The following is a 20,476-nucleotide window of genomic DNA, read 5'->3' on the forward strand; positions in this document are numbered from 1 at the left end:
GCCAAAAATGTTCCAAGAAAACAGGACGTGGGGAAAGAAACCGAGAAGCTGGAAACAAACTTCAGTGTTTCCAACGCTTTCTCCAAAAAGCCTAAACGTTGAACCCGGAAGTGAGAAATAGGAAGTAGACTATGGAGGACAATAATAAGGTTACACCAAAGCGTGGGTTCCCAGGGCAGAAAGTCTCAGTGCAGGCTACTGTACGGTGGCGAGGAAGGGAGGGCGGAGCAATGGCTTTCCCGGAGCCAAAACCGCGGGCCCCGGAGCTGCCTCAGAAACTGTTGAAGACGTTGGACTGCGGGCAGAGGGCGGTGCGAGCCGTGCGATTTAATGGTGAGCGCCCTTATCTTCATTCCGGGTCCTACCTCCGCCTCCTGAAGTCGGCGGCCCAGTAACCCCCTCGTGGTGTTCCCCAGTGGATGGCAATTACTGTCTGACTTGCGGCAGCGACAAGACCCTGAAGCTGTGGAGCCCGCTGCGAGGGACGCTACTGCGGACGTACAGCGGCCACGGCTACGAGGTGCTGGACGCGGCAGGGTGAGCCGGGGGCCAGGCCGGGATCGAGGCGCTGAGGCCGGGATCAGAGGTAGACGCTGATCTTCCCTGTTCTGCCCTCTAGCTCCTTTGACAACAGCAGTCTCTGCTCCGGCGGCGGGGACAAGGCAGTGGTGCTGTGGGATGTGGCATCGGGGCAGGTCGTGCGCAAATTCCGGGGCCACGCGGGGGTGAGTGCAAGCAAGAAAGGGCCTCGTTAGAACGGACCTGAATTGCGTGTAGGTGGTGACAGGGACCCACCCCTCCCCACGCAATTACAGCGCAAGGATCCTTCCCCACGGTCCCGCCTTCACCAAGCCCTGTCCTTGCAGTTTTTCCAAAAACTTTCACCTCCCCTACCCCTAGCCTTTTCCCTTGCTTTAACTTGCACTGGGAGCCCTGCTTTTATCCCCATCCTCCAAAGTCCATTCTTCTCTAAGCTGCTGTTCTGTTTTACAGAAGGTGAACACAGTGCAGTTTAATGAAGAGGCCACAGTTATCCTGTCTGGTGAGTTCCGGGCCTAGGCAGGTGGGCGCAGGGGGCTGCCCCGGCCCCCCCAAACCTGATCCACCTTCATGCTGACCTCACAGGCTCTATCGATTCCACCATCCGCTGCTGGGACTGCCGCTCGCGGAGACCTGACCCCATACAGACGCTGGACGAAGCCAAGGATGGCATATCCAGCGTGAAGGTGTCAGACCATGAGGTCCTCGCAGGGTGAGTGGGGCCAGGACCTTGCCCCTCCCCAGGTGCCACTGGGGATCATAGCTGTCTCTGGACGTAGATTAAAATCTACTTTCCTCACTGCACTCACAAGGCCTTGCATGGTCTGGTCTCTGTTGTGCTCTCAGTTTTTATTCATTCCCGGGCTCATTTCTGTTAAATATGCCACACGTGCTCCCACCCCAGGACCGACTTTTGCAATTGCTCTTCCTCTGCCTGGGCTACCCTTCTACTACTTATTCAGAGTGTGTTTGAGCACCACCTGCAGGTCACATTTTCAGTCAATGAGCATACAGGAGTGAAAAGATAGGAAAACAAGGAAAAACCCCCGCTTACATAGAGTTGATATTCTACCTGCAGGAGACAATTTAAAAAAAAATAATTCCCACGCAGGGCTGCCCAAATGTTGCCACAACCTGAGGGAGTGCCGATACCACCACTGGGGGCATTGGGGCTGCATGGCCTGGTGGCCTACCCAGTTCCCACACGTCCCCCCTTGGACTGCACATGGTTGGCTCCTTCTCACCCTCAAGTACCAATTCAAACGTCACCTCCTCGGGGAGCTGATTCCCCTCAGTCAGCAAGGCTCCACGTTGGCAGCAAGTGCTCCTGGCTTGGTAGCAGCTGTGTCCCAAGCTCCCACACAGGGTGTAGCCCAGAGAAGGAGCTCAGTATAAATCAGAAACAGATGCAGGGGGACCTGATCGCCCCCTGGGGCTGAGTCTCAAAGCCAGTGCCTCCGAATTCCACTCGTGAATTCACTTCAATGCATGTTTTCTGTGGCCGGTCCTGAACATGACATGACAGTGAAGGGTGCCCAGGAAGGGCAGGCACCCAGCCTTGCTCTCAGGGCCCTGGCCAGGTGAGAGGGTACAGGAACACCGAAGCTGGAGCCCTGGACCTACTGGCCCCTGTGATGCTTCAGCTGGATCCACCCTCTCTTGCAGCTCTGTAGATGGCCGGGTAAGGCGCTATGACCTGAGGATGGGGCAACTCTTCTCAGACTTCGTGGGCAGTGAGTGTGGCTGGGGCTGTGAGGCAGGCAGGGAAGGTGGGGGCAGCACGGGAGACCCCAGCCTGACCTGCTTGCCCACCCCTCTCCTTCCCCTAGGCCCCATCACCTGCACCTGCTTCAGCCGGGACGGGCAGTGCACCCTGGTGTCCAGCCTGGACTCCACGTTGCGGCTTCTAGACAAGGACACAGGGGAGCTGCTGGGCGAGTGAGTCCTCAGGGCTGTGGGGCCCCTCCCCCACTCCCAGTAAGGCCCCAAACCCCCACTGATGCCACTCACACCCAGGTACACGGGCCATAAGAACCAGGAGTACAAGCTGGACTGCTGCCTGAGCGAGCGCGACACGCACGTGGTCAGCTGCTCCGAGGACGGGAAGGTGTTCTTCTGGGACTTGGTGGAGGTGAGCCTCTGCACCGGGGGGCCTGCCCTGTCCTTACCTGAGTCACTCCCAGGCCTTTATAAGGGAGTACTGTTAGAACTGGGGGCTGGAAGGAGTGAGTGAGGGGATGAGGCGAGAACATTCCTGGCAAAGGGCACAGCATGTACTAAGGCTCGGGGTTGTGGCACACACGCACTGGTCAGGAGATAGAAGCACTTTGGATGGCATTGGCGGCAGCGGAATCCAGGTCAGGCAGGGCCACTGGGACTGACCCTGGGGTAGGAGGAGCGAATAGTGGCATCTGACCTCAGGGGAGACAGGGCTGTAGTCGTTCAGGAAATCTGAGCTACCTCTGAGCATCCCTGTGGTATCCAGCCCCCAAGCCCTGTGAGCCCTGTCCTGATGTGTCTCAGCCTGGTGGGGGTGTCAGGATGCGAACTGACCAGCCAAGCGTAGTGGGGTCAGAGCTGGGGCTTGGCCAGAGAAGTAAGCCTCCTAAGAGGATGGAGGGAACTGGGGGACACTGGAGAGTCCAGGGGCCAGCTCTCCCTCTGGGAACTAAGAAGGTGCCAACGTTCTGCCTATTTGTCGAGGTTCCTGTAGACCGGAAGTCACCCTGAAGGGGAGGGCACATGAAGGGACACTTTCCAGGTGGAAAGAGGAATGGTGGCCTGCTTGAAGAACTGTGTTTGTTGAGCTATGACTGCAGGGTGATTAAGGGAGCGGGCATGGAGGCTATCAAGTGGGCGGGTGAAGCCCAGATGGCGGCAGAGGGGGAGGGAAGCTGGGACCCATGTGTGACTGGCCGTGGAGGAGGGTAGTGGCTGTGAAGGTGGAGAGAATCAGCAATCTCTGGGCATGGTCTAAAGGTAGAACTAAGAGGATTTACCGACAAAGGGATGTGAGACGTAAGAGAAAGATTCAAGATGTTTGACCTAGAAGGACAGAGTGACCGAGGGGCTGAGTTTGTGGCTGGTTAAGTTTACAGTGTCTCGGAAGCACTTAGACGCATGTGGCTGAGAGCGGGGGAGAAGCAGCTGAGGGGAGGGAGACACACTGGTGACACTCCCAACCCCCTCACTCCACAGGGTGCCCTGGCGCTGGCCCTGCCTGTAGGTCCCAGTGTGGTGCAGTCGCTGGCCTACCACCCCACGGAGCCCTGCCTGCTGACCGCCATGGGGGGCAGCATCCAGTGCTGGCGGGAAGAGACCTACAAGGCTGAGGGTGGCACAGGCTGAAGCCAGGGGACCCACGACCAAGGACAGAGAGAGAGACACAGCCTGAGAAGGACCACTGAGACCATTTATTCTAGACATGCTTCTGACCAAGGAGTTGGGAGGAGCTGGGTCTGCAAACTAATAAATAGAAGAGGTGGTGAGGCCTCCCTCGGGCTGCACCGTCCAGTGTTCAGTCCTCGTTCTTCTCGGGCGTGAAGGCATCTACCTTCTGGGCAAAGGTTTCAGCCACGAGCAGCGGAAAGACCAGGGAGGCGTCAGCATAGACCTGCGGGGGGGACTCAGGTGAGCCACGGGACCCAGGGCCGTACCCCGGGAGACCCTGTGCCCCAGCTGGCTGGCCGGCCCTCACCTTGACAGGCTGTGCGTCCACCCGGATCTTGCCCCAAGAGACAGCTTCATCTGGCCGGGCGCCCGAGTCAGAGCCATCAAACTCCTGGGCTGTGTTGATGTAGACAGCGTAGTCAGCGCCATTCCGCTGTAGGGGGGGTGGGGCAGAGTGGGCTGTCAGCCACACAGACTTCAAGGCAGGGCACTGTAGCTAGAGGCTGAGGGACGTGTTCCAGATGAAGGAAGCCCTTGGCGGCCCCTCAGTCCAAGGGAAGGGCCCCACGTCAACATCTGGGCAGAGTGAGGGGTTCACAGGATGCTGGGCAGACAGTGGGCGGTGTTGCTCCAGACTCGCCTCCTAGGTAGCAAGAGCCCTCCCACATCTGCCACCAGCTCTATAGAAGACCTCCAAATCCAACTTACCTCTCCCCTCTCTATGGCCCCCACCCTGGTCCCCTCATTTGTTCCCCCCAGAGCAGCCAGAGAGCGCCTGAGAGCACCTGAGTGGCCCTCAAGGCCCTGCACTTTCTGCCTGTCACCTCCTGCCTCACCTCCTCCCACTCCCGCCTTCGCCGGCCTCCTAGCTGTTCCCTGACCTACATCAGGCACCTCAGAACCTTTGCACTGACTGGTCCTTCTGCTGGGAATTCTGTCTCGCCCCCAGCCCACAAGACAACCACATGGCTCATGAGACCACCCCCTGAAAAACCTGCTCGCAGGTCACATTTCCCAGGAAGCTTTCCCTTTTATGAACAGCACCCCTTTCACTTGCCATCTCGTCATCCTCCCTTATTTTTCTCCATAGCAATTACTGCCACCTGATATGCATGTCACCTGTTTGCTATCTCCCCCCACTAGAACATCAGTGCCAGGAGGGCAGGGATCTTGGCCTGTCTAGTCCACAGCCGTCTACCCAGCACATGGCATAGGCCTAGTACACAGGCCTGTCTGCGTGACAGGCCTGAGTGCCACCCCCTACTAGGGAGCACACTCCATCCCTGCTCACCATGAGGTTGGCGTTGGCAATGTGGTGCTTGACCATGCCACCGCCCAGGATGATCATCCCAGTGCGCTTGGCCAAGATGGCCTGTGTGTTGATGAGCCTCAGGTCTGGGAAAGAGGGCTGTGTCAGGCCGCGGGCCCAGTCAGCCCTCCTCCCCCGCTCCTCTGGGGCCCCAGCACCTTACCTTCAACGATGTCCAGGACCAGGCCTGGGTTCTTATAGGAGTGGAAAAAGATCATGTCACCCAGCGAGCCATCTGTGAGTGCCGGGCTCAACACAGGGATGTGGTTCTGGGAAAGAGCAAGACAGGAGAGCGGTTAGAGCGCAGAGCCCTGCAGGGGCAGTCTGGGAGCATTCCCTCCTCTCTGCCTGATTCTGGGCAGGGAGCTTAACTTCACTTGTGCCTGGAACATAAAGAATGGTAGCTCTTGTTTTTCTGATTGCTGGACCCCACAGCCTCTGAGGAGCATGGGACCCTACACCAGGCCCCATGGGGGCTGCTAAGCACTGCCCCCAACTGCTTCCCAGTAGTCTAGGAGTAGAGCCAGAATACAAGGACCACACTCAACAGCTGTGGGACCTCAGGCAAATTGCCTAACCTCTCTGTTCTGAGGTTCCTCACCTAGGAGTGAGAATGATAAGAATACTACTAACTCCCCAGGTGGCTGTAAAGATGAAACAACACATGCCAAAGCCTGGTAACTTTGCCCCCACCCAGCCCCTCACCTTCTGGGCCCAGTAATACACTGACTCTGGGTTGTTTATCTCCTTGCCAAGCCGGGCGATCATCTTGGAAGGCGTCCACTTCACACCCTAGGAGGAGACATCAGCTTCAGCCAGCGGCACCTCCCCTGACACCCACCGTGCCACACACACACACCCCCCCCCGCCCCAGTTTCCTCCAGCCTCACCTCCGTGTTCTGCTCCAGCACCATCTGGTCCAAAATGGGCATCAGCCAGTCCTCAAACTTGCAGTAATTGTCATTGGGCACCAGCAGGTTTCCGATCCTGGGGACAGGAGGCATGTGGGCATCAGGGTCCAGGACCCTCAGCCTGGCTCCCCTACCCAGCACCACTCAGGGCCCCCCACCTGTTGATCCCGTTCTCACGTAGCTCCTTCCCCCTGAGGCTGAACTCGCCCAGGTATGTGGGCGCCAGGCACTTGATGAGATCCTCCTCCACACCCCCAGCCGTGGTCACCAAGACGTCCACCTGCAGTCACAAGGCAGTGAGGTTGGCCAAGGAATGGAGGCCCTGCTTTCGTACCAGGCAGGACTCCTAACTCCCAACTCTCATCCAGTGACCCTTGTGGGGAGCTCTGGTGCAAAACAAAACTGACCCATAGTTCCCTATCTCACTTCAATGACCAGTAATCTTATTGCCCATTAAGACCCAGAGAGGCCAAGGCCACAACCCCACCAGGTCCCCACCATGTTGTGCTGCACGAGGTAACGGATGGTCTCACGGATGCCCGAACTGATGAGGTTGGATGTGTAGCCCAAAAAAATGGTGCAGCCGGTGAGTGGGCGGCAGCTCTGGGTCAAGTCTGCATGTTGGTCTTCATCCTGAGCCAGCGGCTCTAGTTTCTTCTCTATCTAGGTGTATAAGGGCAGGGTCGAGTTAACCTCTGGCCCCAAACTGCAGCCCAAGGACCCCAGGTGGGTTTCAGAGACAGACTCCGCGCCCAGGCCCTGGCCACTGAGGGATATAGGACCACTTCTACCTGGAACCAGGGAATGAACACCCCTGTGCAGGCTCCGCCCTTTCCACAGCCCAAGTCTCAGGTCACACACTCAGGCTTTGCCCCTTTTCAGGAATCACTTTTGCAGTCCCGACCCCTCTCCCCACTGGGAAAAGCAAATCCAACCTCAGGTCCCGCCCTGCCTTAGGCTCCTCCTTCAATCCCTCCCTCAACTGCGCGGTCTGGCCCCAGACTCCGCCCATTCCAGAATACTTGCACATGTTGCCTATAACGCGCCCCCTACCTAGAATCAGTCCCAACCCACTCCCCAGCACAAAAACTCGCGCCCAGGAGGGGGTCCCCGTCTCTCTCCAACTATCGGACGAAAAACACACCTCCTCCCAGGGAAGTCCCGCCCCCAAGTACCCCACAGTGCTACTGGAGGCCACGCCCCCTCAACCCAGGAAGTCCCACCCAGGCCTCACCATGGCGTTGACTTGCTGTACCGCGCGCCCGAAGTTGGTGGCCTGGAAACCAGTGGTGCCGAAGGCCTCCAGCAGCGCGCGGTAGTTCACGCCACGGTTGAAGTCGTAGCCCCGGACCTGGGCGGTCTCGGACGGCAGTGCCGAGCTGTGCTTCAACACGGCGGCCAATGCCGCCGCTGGCGCCTCCCTCTCCAGGGGACCCTCCATGCTCCTGCGGCCGCACAGTCAAATCAGAGCCGCCCTAGGCCAGGCCTCCGGCGGCCTCGAACACCTCTAAGCCCCAACACGCACAACCTGCGGAGGGCCGGAAGTTGTGTATGTCACATGACCCGCCAATGCCCGGAGTCCAGGGTGCAGCCTTCTTTGCTTGTGTATTCCGTAGTACGGAAGCCTCAAAGAGCCATTATTTCCTGTTTCTCGTGTTCTCGGTCTCAGATGAATGAGGAGCCCGCTGGAGACCCACCGCGTTGCGTGGCGCTTGCCCATTCGTTTCTGTCCTCTCAGAGAGAGAGGATGGCTTCTTAGACGTCGCCCTTGGACAGAATTCGAATCACCAGGAAGTATCAGATAGTTTCTGCCTCTGAGCGTCTCTCGTCAAATGGGATAGTGATCCCTCTTCGTGTCTTGCAAGTCTCTAGAGCCTCCACATGCTGCATAACCTTCTGGTCTTCCTTCCCCTGGCAGCTGCAGCTGTCACCTCCTCTGGGAAGCCTTCCCTGACCTTTTTCTGGGTAAGAGACCTCCTCTGAGATCCAGGGCTGACATCTCTTTCCTTCCAGCAAGACTGAGATCCTGGAGGGTGGTGTCTGTATCTCATGGGTCCTCCAAACCATGCATAGGGTCTGGCCCAGAGGGACCCCTTTAATCACTCACTCTGCAGTTTATGGAGTCTACACTATACATTGGGCTTTGTGCTGGGTGCTGCATATTTATCAGTGAACAAAATGCAGACCCTGCCCTTCTGGAGCCCACAGTTTGGGGAGCTAGAAGGGTAACAACAGTGGTAAGTGCTGTGTAGAATTAAATGGGCTGATGTGAGAATCCATGGGGTTGGGGGTGGGTGGAAGAGTTGGTGGTTTTATTTGGAGGGAGAGGTGGTTGGGGAAGGATGCCAAGGAGGTGACATTTCAGCCAAGGTCAGAAGAGGCCCCATATGTGAAGATCTGGGGGAGGCCATTCCCACTGGGAGAGAGAACAGCCAGTGTAAAGGCCCTGAGGCTAAAAAGGAGCCTACTTAATTAGAGGAACAGAACATCCTCCTTGACAGCCCCCACTTGGATCTCAAACTCCTGGCCTCAGTTCCCTCGCCACCTAACCCTGATCTTCCTGCAGTCTGTCACATCTCTGCAAACAGCCCTACCTTCCACTCATCTAGTAGGCTGAAAACTGGGGAGTTGAGCCTGATGTTTCCCCTTTTCTCACACCCCACATCCATCCCTCCACATGTCTGCCAAATTCTACCTACGAAATAGGTGCTTTTCTTTGTTTTCTTATTTATTTATTTATTTATTTATTTATTTATTTATTTTTGGCTGCATTGGGTCTTCGTTGCTGTAAGCGGGCTTTCTCTACTTGTGGCGAGCAGGGGCTGCTCTTCGTTGCAGCTCTCGGGCTCCAGTAATTGTGGCTCGTGGGCTGTAGAGCGCAGGCTCAGTAGTTGTGGCTCACGGGCTTAGTTGCTCCACGACATGTGGGATCTTCCAGACCAGGGCTCGAACCTGTGTCCCCTGCATTGGCAAGCGGATTCTTAACCACTGCGCCACCAGGGAAGCCCTTCTTTTTTTTTTTAAATTGAGATGTAGTTGACATATAACGTTATATTAGTTTGAGGTGTACAACATGATTCAATATTTGTATCCAGGTGTTTTTCTTCATCCCCACAGCCTCCATGCTGGGCACCTTCCCCTTCAGTCCATCCCCCAGCTGTAGCCAGAGAGCTCCTTAAACAAAAATCAGGTATGTCATTCTCTGTTAAAACGCTGTTACCGTGGTTTCCTCCTACGAGTAAAATCCGAGCTCTTCACCAAGGCCTGAGAAGGCACTGACTTGCCTGCCCTCGTGTCCCACCACTTGCCCTCACTCACTTTTCTCCAGCTACACTGACCTCCTGGCTGTTCTAGAACCCACCAAGCTCTTTCCTGACCAAGGGGCGACACACCTGCTCCTCTGCCTGGAACACCCACTTCCCCAGCTCCTTCTCCTCGGGGCCTCAGTCCAAATGTCACCTCCTCCAAGAGGCCTGACCTGACCACCTGCTCTCACCTTTACCTTGCTTTTGTTGTCTTTCACAGCACTTAATACACTTTGTTTGCTCTTGTTCATTGTTCCCTGACTAGAACAGCAGCTCCATGAGGGCAAGATTTTGTCTGGTTTCACGCTGTTCCTTTTACTCTGCACAGTGCGGGGGCACATATTGGGACCTCGGCAAAAATGGACAAACAAACACACACAGTGAGGTCAGGGTGATCCATGAAGAATGAAGGGGGAAGGGGTTGAGAAGAAATGAATTCAGAGAGGGCAGAAGGTGCCAGACCAGGCAGGGCCCTGTGTGCTGTAGTAAGGAGGGTGGGTTTTATTCTAAGAGGCTGGGAAACAATAGGAGAGTTTTTAAAACGGACTGAGAGGCTCTGATTTATTTTTCTCCAATTTTTAAAAATAAATTTATTTTTTATTTTTGGCTGCCTTGGGTCTTCGTTGCTGCACATGGGCTTTCTCTAGTTGCGGCGAGCAGGGGCTACTCTTAGTTGCGGTACGCGGGCTTCTCATTGCAGTGGCTTCTCTTGTTGTGGAGCATGGGCTCTAAGGTGCGCGGGCTTCAGTAGTTGTGGCTCGCGGGCTCTAGAGCGCAGGCTCGGTAGTTGGGGCGCACGGGCTTAGTCGCTCCGCAGCACATGGGATCTTCCTGGACCAGGGATCGAACCCATGACCCCTGCATTGGCAGGCAGATTCTTAACCACTGCGCCACCAGGGAAGCCCTATTTTTCTCCAATTTTTAAAATTGTGGTAAAGTACACATAAAATTCACCATTGTAACCATTCTTAAGTGCACTGTTCAGAAGCATTAAGTACATTCACATTGTTGTTCAACCATCACCACCATTCATCTCCAGAACTTACCCATCAAACACTAACTCCCCATTCCCTCTCTCTCCTCAGCCCCCAGCAACCCCCATTCTGCTTTCTGTCACTATGGATTTGACTCCTCTAGGGACCTCACATAAGTGGAATCATACATTATCTGTCCTTTTGTGACTGGCTTATTTCACTTAGCATAATGTCCTCAAGGTTCATCCGTGTTGTAGTGTGATTTACTTAACAGATCCCACTGGCTGACTTGAGGAGAACGGGGTCGGGGCTGTGCAGGGCAGGGGAGGTCAGGCAACTGCACTGGTCCAGGCACACTGAGCTGGGGGCACCAGGACCCGGATGCTACCAACAGGGTGGAGAGAAGTGACCAGTTTGACAACTTGGAAGTTGATCTGTGTATAGCACAGGGAACCCTATTCAGTACTCTGTAATGACCTATATGGGAATAGAATCTTAAAAAGAGTGGATATATGTGTATGTATAACTGACTCACTTTGCTGTACAGCAGAAAGTAACACAACGTTGTAAATCAACTATAGCCAATTTAAAAAAATTAATTAAAACAAAAGAAAGTTGATCTGATGGCTCTTGAGGAAGGATCAAATGTGGGAACACTGGAAGAAAGGAATGAAGGAGTTAAAGATTTGAGCCAGAGAAGTTGGACACATGGTGGTGAATTTGGGGGCTGGAGGTTTCAGGGGAAGATGATCCAGAGTCCAGCTTTGGCCAAGTTAGGTGGGAGACAACCGAGAGATGGGTGTGATGGACTGAGGAGGGAGGAGGGTCCTCAGGTGGGTCTGAGGTCAGGGAAGGGGCTGGGATGAGGCAGGGGAAGCCATCAGCATGAGTGAGTGGTTTGAGTCATCTGTGGATAAGAACCCTGGGCCATGAGTGCAGTTGGAGAAAGGAGAGACGGGGCTGCACCTGAACCAGGTTACACTTTGCATCTCCGCAAAGTAGGGCCGGAGCCTGGCAAAGAAGGACCGTAGGGCCAGTTAGCAGGGGATCAGACAGGTCAGTGAGGGCCCAGGGCCCCTACACTCCCCCAGCCAAGGTGACACGTGATACTAGGGCAGCCACGGGGCCTCTTGGAGCAGGGACCCCTCCCCCCCTCAGCCTCAGCAACTGCTGCTGCCGCTGGTGACATTTTGCTCCATGAGTGTCCTGGCTTCAAAGTCTCTGCAGGGGTTGGGGAGGGAGAGGAGGGGGTTGGAGAGGCCAGGGTGGTGGGGGCGGGAGCCAGAGCGGGGCTGCAGGAGGAGGACCGAGCAGCCAGGAGTCAGCCGGAGTCCTCAGCTGAGGTATGTGGTCCTGACAGGGGTTGGGGAGCAGCCACTCCCATCCCTCAGTCCCCAGGGGACACAGGAGGATGTGTGGGAGCTCAGGGTTTGGGGTTCAGCCTGCTGCCTGTGACTCTGCTCACGACTCCCCCAGATGCCCGGCAAGGTGACCACCGACAGCGACACCGGGCAGGCCCGCTGGGCCGTGGAACAGCTGCAGATGGGGGCGGGCATCGACCGTGTGAAGGTGAGGCCAGGGCAAGGCGGCTGCATCTGAGCAAGGGGGCAGGTGGGCAGCCCAGCCCAGGTCTGGCTAACCGGGCTGGCCTGCAGGTATCCGAGGCGGCCGCTGACCTGCTGCAGTTCTGCACGGAGCAGGCCAAGAGTGACCCCTTCCTCGTGGGCATCCCAGCTGCCAGCAACCCCTCCAAGGAGAAGAAGCCCTGCGCCATCCTGTGGCCCTGTAGCCCGGACCACCCAGGGGGCCTCGATAAACGTGAAGTGAATGCTCCTCAGGGCATGGCTTGGCCAGGTTGCGATGGGGGGCAAATGGGGACTTTGGCTTGCAGGGACCAGTGTGGTGTGCAACTGGCCCAGCCTCCCTCCCCGCCCACTCCAGGGTCACGGCCACAGGGGCCCACACACACCCTGGACCCTGGAGAGAGGAGCAGGCCCCTCCCGCACCCCTACCTGCTACCCACCCTCCAGCCTATGGGGTAGCATTAGCAGATCCCCTGTCCCACTGCACAAACACACCCGGGGTTAGAGTCCCAATCTACATGCCAGTGCGTGCCACACGCATACATGCCCACATGGCGCACAGACACAGGTGCCATCATTCAGGTGCCACGTTCTCAAGTGTCTCCCTCTTCCACAGACATACACAGACAGGAATACTATAACAACACACACAGCCAGACCGGCCTCCCTGGGGACACTCAGACGCACGTGATCCCTGAAATGCACCTGGACGGGCACAGGCGCGTCCCCCCACACACACAGCAGTGGCTGTCGCTGAGGCTTTCATGCACCAACTCACAGACACACGCACCTCCCTGGCATCCCAGCCACTGGCAGCCTCGGGCGGAGCCCTCAGGTGACACCAAGCTCAGAGTCCAGGCAGAGCACCAGTACATCAGGTTTATTTCTCTCTCCAGGGAGAGCAGGCATCCAAATCATAACAAAAACAAGGGCCCAGGGTGGGGAGCAGCCCCCTGGGTTGGCCGGAACACAAACCTCACCTCCCCTGGCATGGGGCCCAGCCCAGGGACCCCCCCCAACCCCGACCGTGGCCAGGACCCCTTGTGCCCTAGGCCTGTGGGGGCGGGGCAAAGGCAGCACCAGCGTGGGGGAAGGTCCCCCCAAGAACGGAGGCCCCAGCCCAGCCTGCCAGCCGGCAGATCCACATCCACATCTGCCTGCTCAGGCCTGCAGCCTCCAGACCTCCAGCGACAGGCCCCCAGAGGCGGCCACCACCAGGTTGCCCTCAGCGCAGATCTGCAAGGGCGGGGACATGAGGAGTCAGGGGTGCTCTGAGCAGCCAGGCAGGGCGCACGGGACAGGGCCTTACCCCATTCAGCACATTGTGGTGGCTTCGAGTGCAGATGGTCCTTGGTGGGTCTGTGGGCACGTGTACCTGGTGAGGGGCAATGGGCAAAGGTCACGAGGTATGCTCGTGGCAAAGTGAGGGTGGGTAGAGAGGGGGGACTGTCGCAGGGCCTCACCCGGATGGTCTTGTCGGTGGACGTGGTGTACAAGGCCCCCAGGGAGTGTTTGATCCCTGTGATCTGAGACCTGTGGCCCACATCAAAGGACTGCGGAAGGGAGGGACAGGTGACACTCAGGCGTGGCTCTCCCAAGGCCAGTCCCCCACTGCCACCCAGGGGTTAAGAGGTAGGGAGGCAGCCCAGGGCGGGTTGGGCGGGGGCAAGAGCCTTGGTAGACCCGGACGAGCTGGAAGCAGCCATCCCGGTTGGCGAAGACATGCAGCAGGCCCTGGTTATCGCCGGCCCAGAGCTGAGGCTCCTGGTAGGACATGCAGAGCAGGTAGGAGTCCAGCTGTGGGAGGGACATGGGACAGAGCAGCTCAAGCCAGTCCGGGCCCCGCCGCAGCCCTGGTCCCTCCAGCCCCCCTGGGGAGCGCCCACCTGCAGCCGCTGCAGGACGCTGTTGGCTCGGCGGTCAAACACCACCAGCGTGTGGTCCTCGCTGCCTGAAATGATGTGCCGGTCGTCCGCCAGCAGCGCCAGCACCGCGCTTGAGTGCAGCCGCCGGCTCTTCAGCAGGGCCGGGCCGACTTCATGGGCAATGGGCCAGGGAGGAGGGGGACATCAGAGCCCCTTGGAGGCCCCCTGGCCCACCCCAGGATCCTGGGTCTCCATCCTTCCTGGCAAAATACTACTCTGTCTGCTCCCCCGACCCCCATCCCACAGGTGACCCTGTTGTTCCTCTGCCACCCCAGCTGGATCCGGGCCTCACAGGGCCACCAGACCCCCCCCCCAACCCATCTCCATCCCCTCTCCTTCCTCCAGTCCCATCTGCTCTCAGTACAGAATGGACCTCAGCAAGTCCCAGCATAAAATGCTTCCCTCCTCCTGCAGGTCAGCCTGAGACTTGCCCCCACCCCATCCTGGCTCTGGCTCTGCCTGGAAAAGTTACACTGGGCCCTTCAATTAAAATAAGAATGAGTAAATAAATAAACAACGGAACAGGCTTATGTGCTGGGCCAAGTTCATTCTAGGCATTTTAATGTAAACATTTAATCTACCAAAGTTCTTATTGTCATCTCCTCCCATTAGCCCTATGCGGCTGGAGTTATTATTATCTGGATTTGACAAATGGGGAAACTGAGGTTCAAACCTGACTGGGGTCACACAGCTAGGAGGTGGGGGAGCCAGAATTCTCAAGGACTGTCCTGCCTCCTACAGGACTCAGGCTCAGAGGCCCCTCCTCTGGGAGCCCTCAGTACTTGACCCCACCCCACGTGGAGGCAGGGCTTCCTCTGCCCCCAATACCCATCCCCACCTGTCACCTTTGTGGCCCCCAGCACAACACAGGCCACTCTGAGTGGTCAGCCTCTTGTTATGACTGTCACCCCAGTTAGAATGTGAGGCCCAAGTGTCTCCTTCCCCAGGATGACCCTGGAGACACCAGGCAGCCCTGCTCTCCCACCTAGGCTTCAGGGTCCCCAGCCCACCTCTGGGGTCGTAGACGGTCACCTTCTTGTCATAGGTGCCAGTCACCAGGATATCAGGCCGGTAGGACAGGCACAGCACAGCTGCCTTGGCCCTGGGGACACACAGACCACAGGGCTGGGGCTGTGGCCAGACAGACCCCTGCCCACCCAGGCCCCCCTACCCAGGACCCCTCACACTTTATCTCGCCAAACTGCTGCCCATCAGCCGCCATGTCCCAGAGCTTCACAGTGCTGTCCCAGGAACCAGAGCACACTCGGTGGTCCAGCGCCGCCAGTGACCACACCCAGCCCTGTGGGACCAGACCCGTGTGATCTTCCCCATTTCACAGAACCCAGAGCGAGTCAGCACCGAGTAGAGATTAGAGCCTAGGTCTGTGGGTCTGACCTCAGAGCCCAGGACATGCGCACCGCAACCTAATAATATTCCTAAATCAAGTTCTGCAGAGCCTCAGCTGCAGTGGTGGTTTGAGGCCACATGACAGTGTGATTAAGAATGGGGCCTCCACAGGAATTTCCTGGCAGTCCAGTGGTTAGGACTCCGAGCTGTCACTGCCAAAGGCCCAGGTTTGATCCCTGGTCAGGGAACTAAGATCCCGCAAGCTGCTTGGTATAGGGAAAAAAAAAAAAAGAATGGGGCCTCCACTCCATGACCTGGGTGAATGAAATACCGTCCCTCAGTTTCTTCATTGGGAAAATGGGCATAAAAAAGTCCCTGAGCTAAAATGCACAGAACGCAGCTCCCCACTGACTCATTCCTCACCAAACCCACTGAGGAGAGTACTATGATGTGTCCCATTCTACAGATAATGAAACTGGTGCACGGAGAGGTTGAGTCCCTCACCCAAGGTCACACAGCCAGGAAATAGCAGAGTGGGGATTTGAACCCAGCAGCCTGGCTCCGAGACCAAGCTCTTGGCCACCAGCCTAGACCACCTCAATGGCTGGTGGAGGTGCCCCTCCATGACCACCTCTCATGAGATGACAGTCATGCTCAGAGCTGTCTGATCCCCAAGGGTGGCCTCATAACTGCCCTACCTGGGGCCACTCAAGGTATACCTGACATCTCCTAAGCACCTACTGTATATGAGCCTGAGCAACGCTCTTAATGCAAATTCATTTCATTCGTCCTCATCCTAACTGACCTCTGGACAGAAGCACAAACTAAGGCCCAGAGAAGTCATACATCTCACTTAAAGTCACACTAACAATAGCAGAGCAAGATTTAAATCTATGAGGTCTGGTGCCAAAACCTGTGCCCTTAGCCACGGCACCCTACGCAGGCCGCACGCCTCCTACCTCTGCCTGGCCTCCTACTCCCTCACCTTGTGAGTGCTGTTCTTCTGGGTGCCCAGGGCCTTGACCAGAACCCGGCTGGGCTCCACCCCCAGCTGTTGCAGGTCCCACAGGTTGACATTGCGATCTCGGGAGCCTGACAGGCAAAGTGTCCCACCCTGGGAGAGGAGTGAGGTGATGTTGTTGGGGTCACCCTGGCCCACCACTGCCTGGCCTTCCACCCACCCCCGTCTCACCTGGAGCAGCAGCACTGAGTCAATGGAAGCAAAGTGCCCATCGGCCAGGCAAAAGTACTCAGCCCTGCGCCCATCCTCTGCCCAGCGCGACAGGTGCTGCTCCAGCTCAATGCAGGCTGCTGGCCAGTCAAAGTCCTCCTCTGTGGGACGCAAGAGCAGGGTCCCCAGTGGGTAGGAACACTGCGACCACCCACACCAGCTGTCCAAGCTCACCGTGCTGGCTTCCGGGGAGCACAACCTGAACCAGACCTGGAGAGAACCCACCTGGACCTCTTACCCCACCCAAGGAGGCCGAGGCTCTAGCTTTGGGACCACCAGCCCACGCACCTGCCAAGCAGGTCTAGGATTGCTCCTTACCCAGCTTCCAGAAATTGGGTAACTGGAGCCTCAGGACCACCTTCCCGGGCCTCATCCCCCAACCCAAGTCTGGGGGATAGCAGCCTCAGGACGTTAAGGCCCTGCCTCACCCCTGGCTAAGGTCCAACCTCAGCCTCCCAACCCTCAGGCTGGGCACAAGAGCTAGGACTTCATAACTAACACTTCCTGCCTCGGCCATCTGAACCAGACCCATGGAAGTGTTCCCCAAACCAGCATCCCAAACCTGGGAGCTTTGTCAAGATGCAGAACCCAAACCCTTGACCCAACCAAACATCTATGTTTTATCAAGCTGTTCAGTAAAGTCCCATCAATTCAAGATTACCAAGCTGCCTTATCCTCTAGGGACCAAAGACCTTGGAGGCAGGAGAAATTACCACCAGCCCCTGCCTAAGATCCCAGGTTAGAACCTGGACTCGAGGGTCTGTGATTGCTAATATCAGGGATCCCAACCTCTAAACCCTAGCTTAAGTTCAAGGGTTGCAGGCTCTGGACCTGAGTCCTGCCTCACCCTCACCTAGGCCAAGACTCTAGAGGTAAGGGGATTTGGCATCACCAGTTACTGCCTTAGCATCTAGACCCAGAACCTGGGGATTCTTGGGCTTACTCTGAGCCCCAAGGAGATTCTGACAGCCTAAGACTTCAAGTCCCTGTGTCAACCCCAAGCCTGAGGATCGTTGGATTCCGAGTTCAGGGACCCCAGCTACCCAAGTAGATTTCCACAGCCTCAGGACCCCAAGTATCTGCTTCATAGCCCACCCAGAGGACAGGGGCTTTGGTACCACCAGTAAGTACCTCAGCCACCGCTGAGCCAGGACAGCCAGGTAGTCTGCTCCAGTGGCTGTACTTACAGCACCCTGGACCCTCCCCCCGCCCCAAGCTTGACCTGGGCGGGTCACCCTGGCCCCTGGGCGCGCGCACCTTCCACCACTGGGTAGGGCGCGCGTACGCGGCGCTGCGCGCGTAGCCTCCAGGTGACATGGTCACGCACGAGGTCGCGCAGCGCGTGGCACACGCGCGGCAGGACGTGGAGCACGAGGCGCGCGTCCAGGTAGGCGCATATCTCGAGAAGCAGCTCCGGAGGAAGGCTCAGCAGGCCCGGAACCGTCACCGCCGGGCCCGTGGACGCGGCCCGCGGCTCCAGAGCGCCAAGAGACACAGCGGGCGCGGGCAGCGGAGGGGCGCGCGGGGGTGCCAGCCCGAGTTTCGGAGGACTGAGCACGCGGGCCACGTAAGCCTCGGCCTGTGCGTCGGGGTCAGGCTCCGGCTCCGGCTCCGAGTCATCATCCCAGGCGCAGGGATCATCGCGCGGCCCTGGAGGCAGCTCCATGGCGACCGGGTGGGCGCGGCCGGCCCGGCCCTGTCAGCAGCCGGGCCCGCGTCCTGTCTCCTAGGCAGCGCGATGGTACTTCCGGCGCTGCCTGATGACGTTAGGGCGCCAACCGGAAGCGAGGGGCTCGTGTGCAAACTGGCCGCAGGATGAAAGCCAGCTCACTGGAAGGGTCTCGTCCTTCAGCCGCGTCGGCCCCGAGCTGGAAAATGCAGATTCCTGGTTCCTGCGTTTTTTAAACTAGCATCTCTGATGGTGCTGATGCAGAGGGCCAGCGGACTCTGGTTTGAAAAACACGGCCCTGTCGAAGGCACTTCTACAGGTGACACTGACCTTACAAATAGAAAACCCCTTTTTCCTGGTTCGTAGTCTGGGCATGCTAGTGACTCTCACTCCTGTTCTTTTCTTCCGGAGCCAGAGACAAGCAGTTACACTGCAGAGACCTCGGTGAAAGTTAACTCTGAGTTACCCAAAATCCTACTGATAAAAACAGCATCTCATTTACCGACAGCCTCTTTTGAGCCAGGCAGTGTTAACGCACAAATTCTAAGCAGCACTAGCTGTTCCCTCCCCCTGACTTTTTTTCTTTTTTAATTTAATTTTATTTATTTTTGGCTATGTTGGGTTTTCATTGCTGCGCACAGGCTTTCTCTGGTTGCGGCCAATGGGGGCTACTCTTCGTTGCAGTGCGCGGGCTTCTCCTTGCAGTGGTTTCTCTTGTTGCAGAGCACAGGCTCTAGGCGCGCGGGTTTTAGTAAAGTTGCGGCTCACAGGCTCTAGAGCCCGGGCTCAGCAGTTGTGGCACACGGGGCTTAGTTGCTTCGCGGCATGTGGGATCTTCCCGGACCAGGGCTCGAATCCGTGTCCCCTGCATTGGCAGGCAGATTCTTATCCACTGCGCTACCAGGCAAGTCCCCGCCTGACTCTTCTGATAACCACGTGACTCTGCTCAAATCACCTTCCCAGAGTACCCTACTGTTAAGACTGTGACCATTTTCCATAAGGTTCTTTCTCCTCTCCCCGCTGTTATTTTTCTCTATGGGACATATCGCTGTTTCACTGATTAGCTTTCCTCTAAAATGCACACACTTGTTAAACGAAAGTTGGTTGTGTGTCAGCATTTTAAAAAAATTTTCCCAGGTTGATGCAGGTGATCCTTGGGCTGTACTGAGGTTGCAGCAAGATTTTATCCTGAGGCCTGTGCTTCCCCAGATGAGCAGTTTCTCATTTGCCTTTAACTGTTGCACATACTTACCTATGTCCCACAGGCTTGGCGCTGAGCTGAGCATTCTACAAAAATGTCTAACCTGCCCAGCAATCCAGAGTTGTGAAGTCAAAGATGATAAGAACGCTGCAAGGTCTTGCTCCTTGCCACTCAGTTTACTCTTTAGTAGATGGGGATCTTGAATCTGGGCTGTAACACTAATGGGTCCCCTTTAGTGAGCTCAGGCTGTAGTGAGCTGTAATTATGTCCCAGAGACTGCATTGCATGTTACATTACCACATTTAATCTTTAACCTTATTTACTTCCCCACTCCCACAATTGTTTCCTGACCTGATTCCTGTGCATCCCTATTTCTAAAACTTCCCAGGCCCCCCTCCACATCTCTTCTCTACTGCCAAAGCCCAGGACACAAGAGGCCAGATGGAGACCAAGGGTTTCACAAGAAACTGATCTTTACTCAACAAAGTTCTACACAAGTGGAATCTCACGCCACCTTGGCGCCAGTCCCCAGCACAGCACGGTAACAAATGGACAGACCCTGGGAGCCCGCAGGAAGAAGAGGATGAGGGGGAAGGAGGGATGTGGGAACGAGAGGGACTGCAGATCGAGGCCAGTCAGGGTCCGCAGCCCTGCGCAGGGGAAAAGGTTGAGAAGCTGAAACTTCGTTGTGCAAAAATCAACCAAAAAATAAATTAAAAAATTAAATAGTTTTCTTAATTAAAAAAAAAAGAAAAAGAAAAAAGATAACTAGAACCAGGCTCCCCTTCCCTGAAGGTGGTTGGAGGCCCCCCATCCTGGATGGAGAAGGGGTTACCAATCCCATCAGACAGCCAATCCACACACCCCAAGACCCAGCAGAGGATGCTCCAAAGAACTGGAATTACCAGAAAATTAAATGGTATTTAATTTTTTTTTCTTTTCTTTTTTCTTTTTTTTTTTTTTTTAAACAAATGGCTTCCAGAGACCTGCTGGAGTTTCACAGCGGGGGAACCAGCTGAGTTTATGGAATGTGCACCAAGTGCCCCTTGGAAGAGAGGTGGGGCCTGGCCCTGTCTGACAGGAGACACAGG

The 20,476-nt window shown here is 56.5% G+C and overlaps 4 protein-coding genes and 1 long non-coding RNA gene across 8 annotated transcripts; 3 read left to right on the top strand and 2 right to left on the bottom strand.

The window, feature by feature from the left end:
- The first annotated feature begins 15 nt into the window (after nt 1-15).
- On the top strand, nt 16-4,046 carry WDR83 (WD repeat domain 83). The gene is made up of 9 exons (XM_007103583.4): nt 16-333; nt 417-537; nt 620-725; nt 994-1,042; nt 1,126-1,252; nt 2,206-2,273; nt 2,370-2,478; nt 2,557-2,671; nt 3,739-4,046. The coding sequence occupies exons 1-9, from the start codon at nt 132-134 to the stop codon at nt 3,886-3,888; spliced, it is 1,047 nt and encodes a 348-aa protein (XP_007103645.2). The 5' UTR covers nt 16-131; the 3' UTR covers nt 3,889-4,046.
- Nucleotides 3,932-7,702, bottom strand: DHPS (deoxyhypusine synthase). 2 transcript variants are annotated; one of them, XM_007103581.4, is made up of 9 exons: nt 7,385-7,701; nt 6,649-6,813; nt 6,309-6,430; nt 6,130-6,226; nt 5,945-6,031; nt 5,403-5,508; nt 5,222-5,325; nt 4,238-4,363; nt 3,932-4,153 (listed from the first exon to the last, which is right to left on the bottom strand). In XM_007103581.4, exons 1-9 carry the CDS (start codon nt 7,589-7,591, stop codon nt 4,058-4,060), a joined length of 1,110 nt encoding a protein of 369 aa, XP_007103643.2. In that variant the 5' UTR covers nt 7,592-7,701; the 3' UTR covers nt 3,932-4,057. The 2 variants fall into 2 exon arrangements, with proteins under 2 accessions (XP_007103643.2, XP_007103644.2); XM_007103582.4 differs by lacking the exon at nt 6,649-6,813 and having other exon boundaries at nt 7,385-7,702.
- A 4,203-nt stretch (nt 7,703-11,905) lies between these two features.
- GNG14 (G protein subunit gamma 14) lies at nt 11,906-12,471 on the top strand. The gene is made up of 3 exons (XM_055082062.1): nt 11,906-11,998; nt 12,085-12,214; nt 12,371-12,471. The coding sequence occupies exons 1-3, from the start codon at nt 11,906-11,908 to the stop codon at nt 12,469-12,471; spliced, it is 324 nt and encodes a 107-aa protein (XP_054938037.1).
- Nucleotides 12,472-12,876: 405 nt separating this feature from the next.
- Nucleotides 12,877-18,292, bottom strand: FBXW9 (F-box and WD repeat domain containing 9). 3 transcript variants are annotated; one of them, XM_007103585.3, is made up of 10 exons: nt 17,773-18,292; nt 16,477-16,616; nt 16,270-16,398; nt 15,125-15,237; nt 14,948-15,039; nt 13,899-14,047; nt 13,696-13,809; nt 13,476-13,565; nt 13,322-13,387; nt 12,877-13,248 (listed from the first exon to the last, which is right to left on the bottom strand). In XM_007103585.3, exons 1-10 carry the CDS (start codon nt 18,179-18,181, stop codon nt 13,174-13,176), a joined length of 1,377 nt encoding a protein of 458 aa, XP_007103647.1. In that variant the 5' UTR covers nt 18,182-18,292; the 3' UTR covers nt 12,877-13,173. The 3 variants fall into 3 exon arrangements, with proteins under 3 accessions (XP_007103647.1, XP_007103648.1, XP_023990031.1); XM_007103586.3 differs by lacking the exon at nt 16,270-16,398 and having other exon boundaries at nt 17,773-18,256; XM_024134263.3 differs by having other exon boundaries at nt 13,159-13,387.
- Nucleotides 18,293-18,415: 123 nt separating this feature from the next.
- On the top strand, nt 18,416-20,348 carry LOC112067625 (uncharacterized). Its single transcript, XR_002893388.3, has 2 exons — nt 18,416-18,503; nt 19,774-20,348. It is a non-coding gene; the product is annotated as an uncharacterized lncRNA (long non-coding RNA).
- Nucleotides 20,349-20,476: the final 128 nt, after the last annotated feature.

Source organism: Physeter macrocephalus, unplaced genomic scaffold (assembly GCF_002837175.3).
Source record: "Physeter macrocephalus isolate SW-GA unplaced genomic scaffold, ASM283717v5 random_7, whole genome shotgun sequence".
In the NCBI taxonomy this organism is placed as follows: Eukaryota; Metazoa; Chordata; class Mammalia; order Artiodactyla; family Physeteridae; genus Physeter; species Physeter macrocephalus.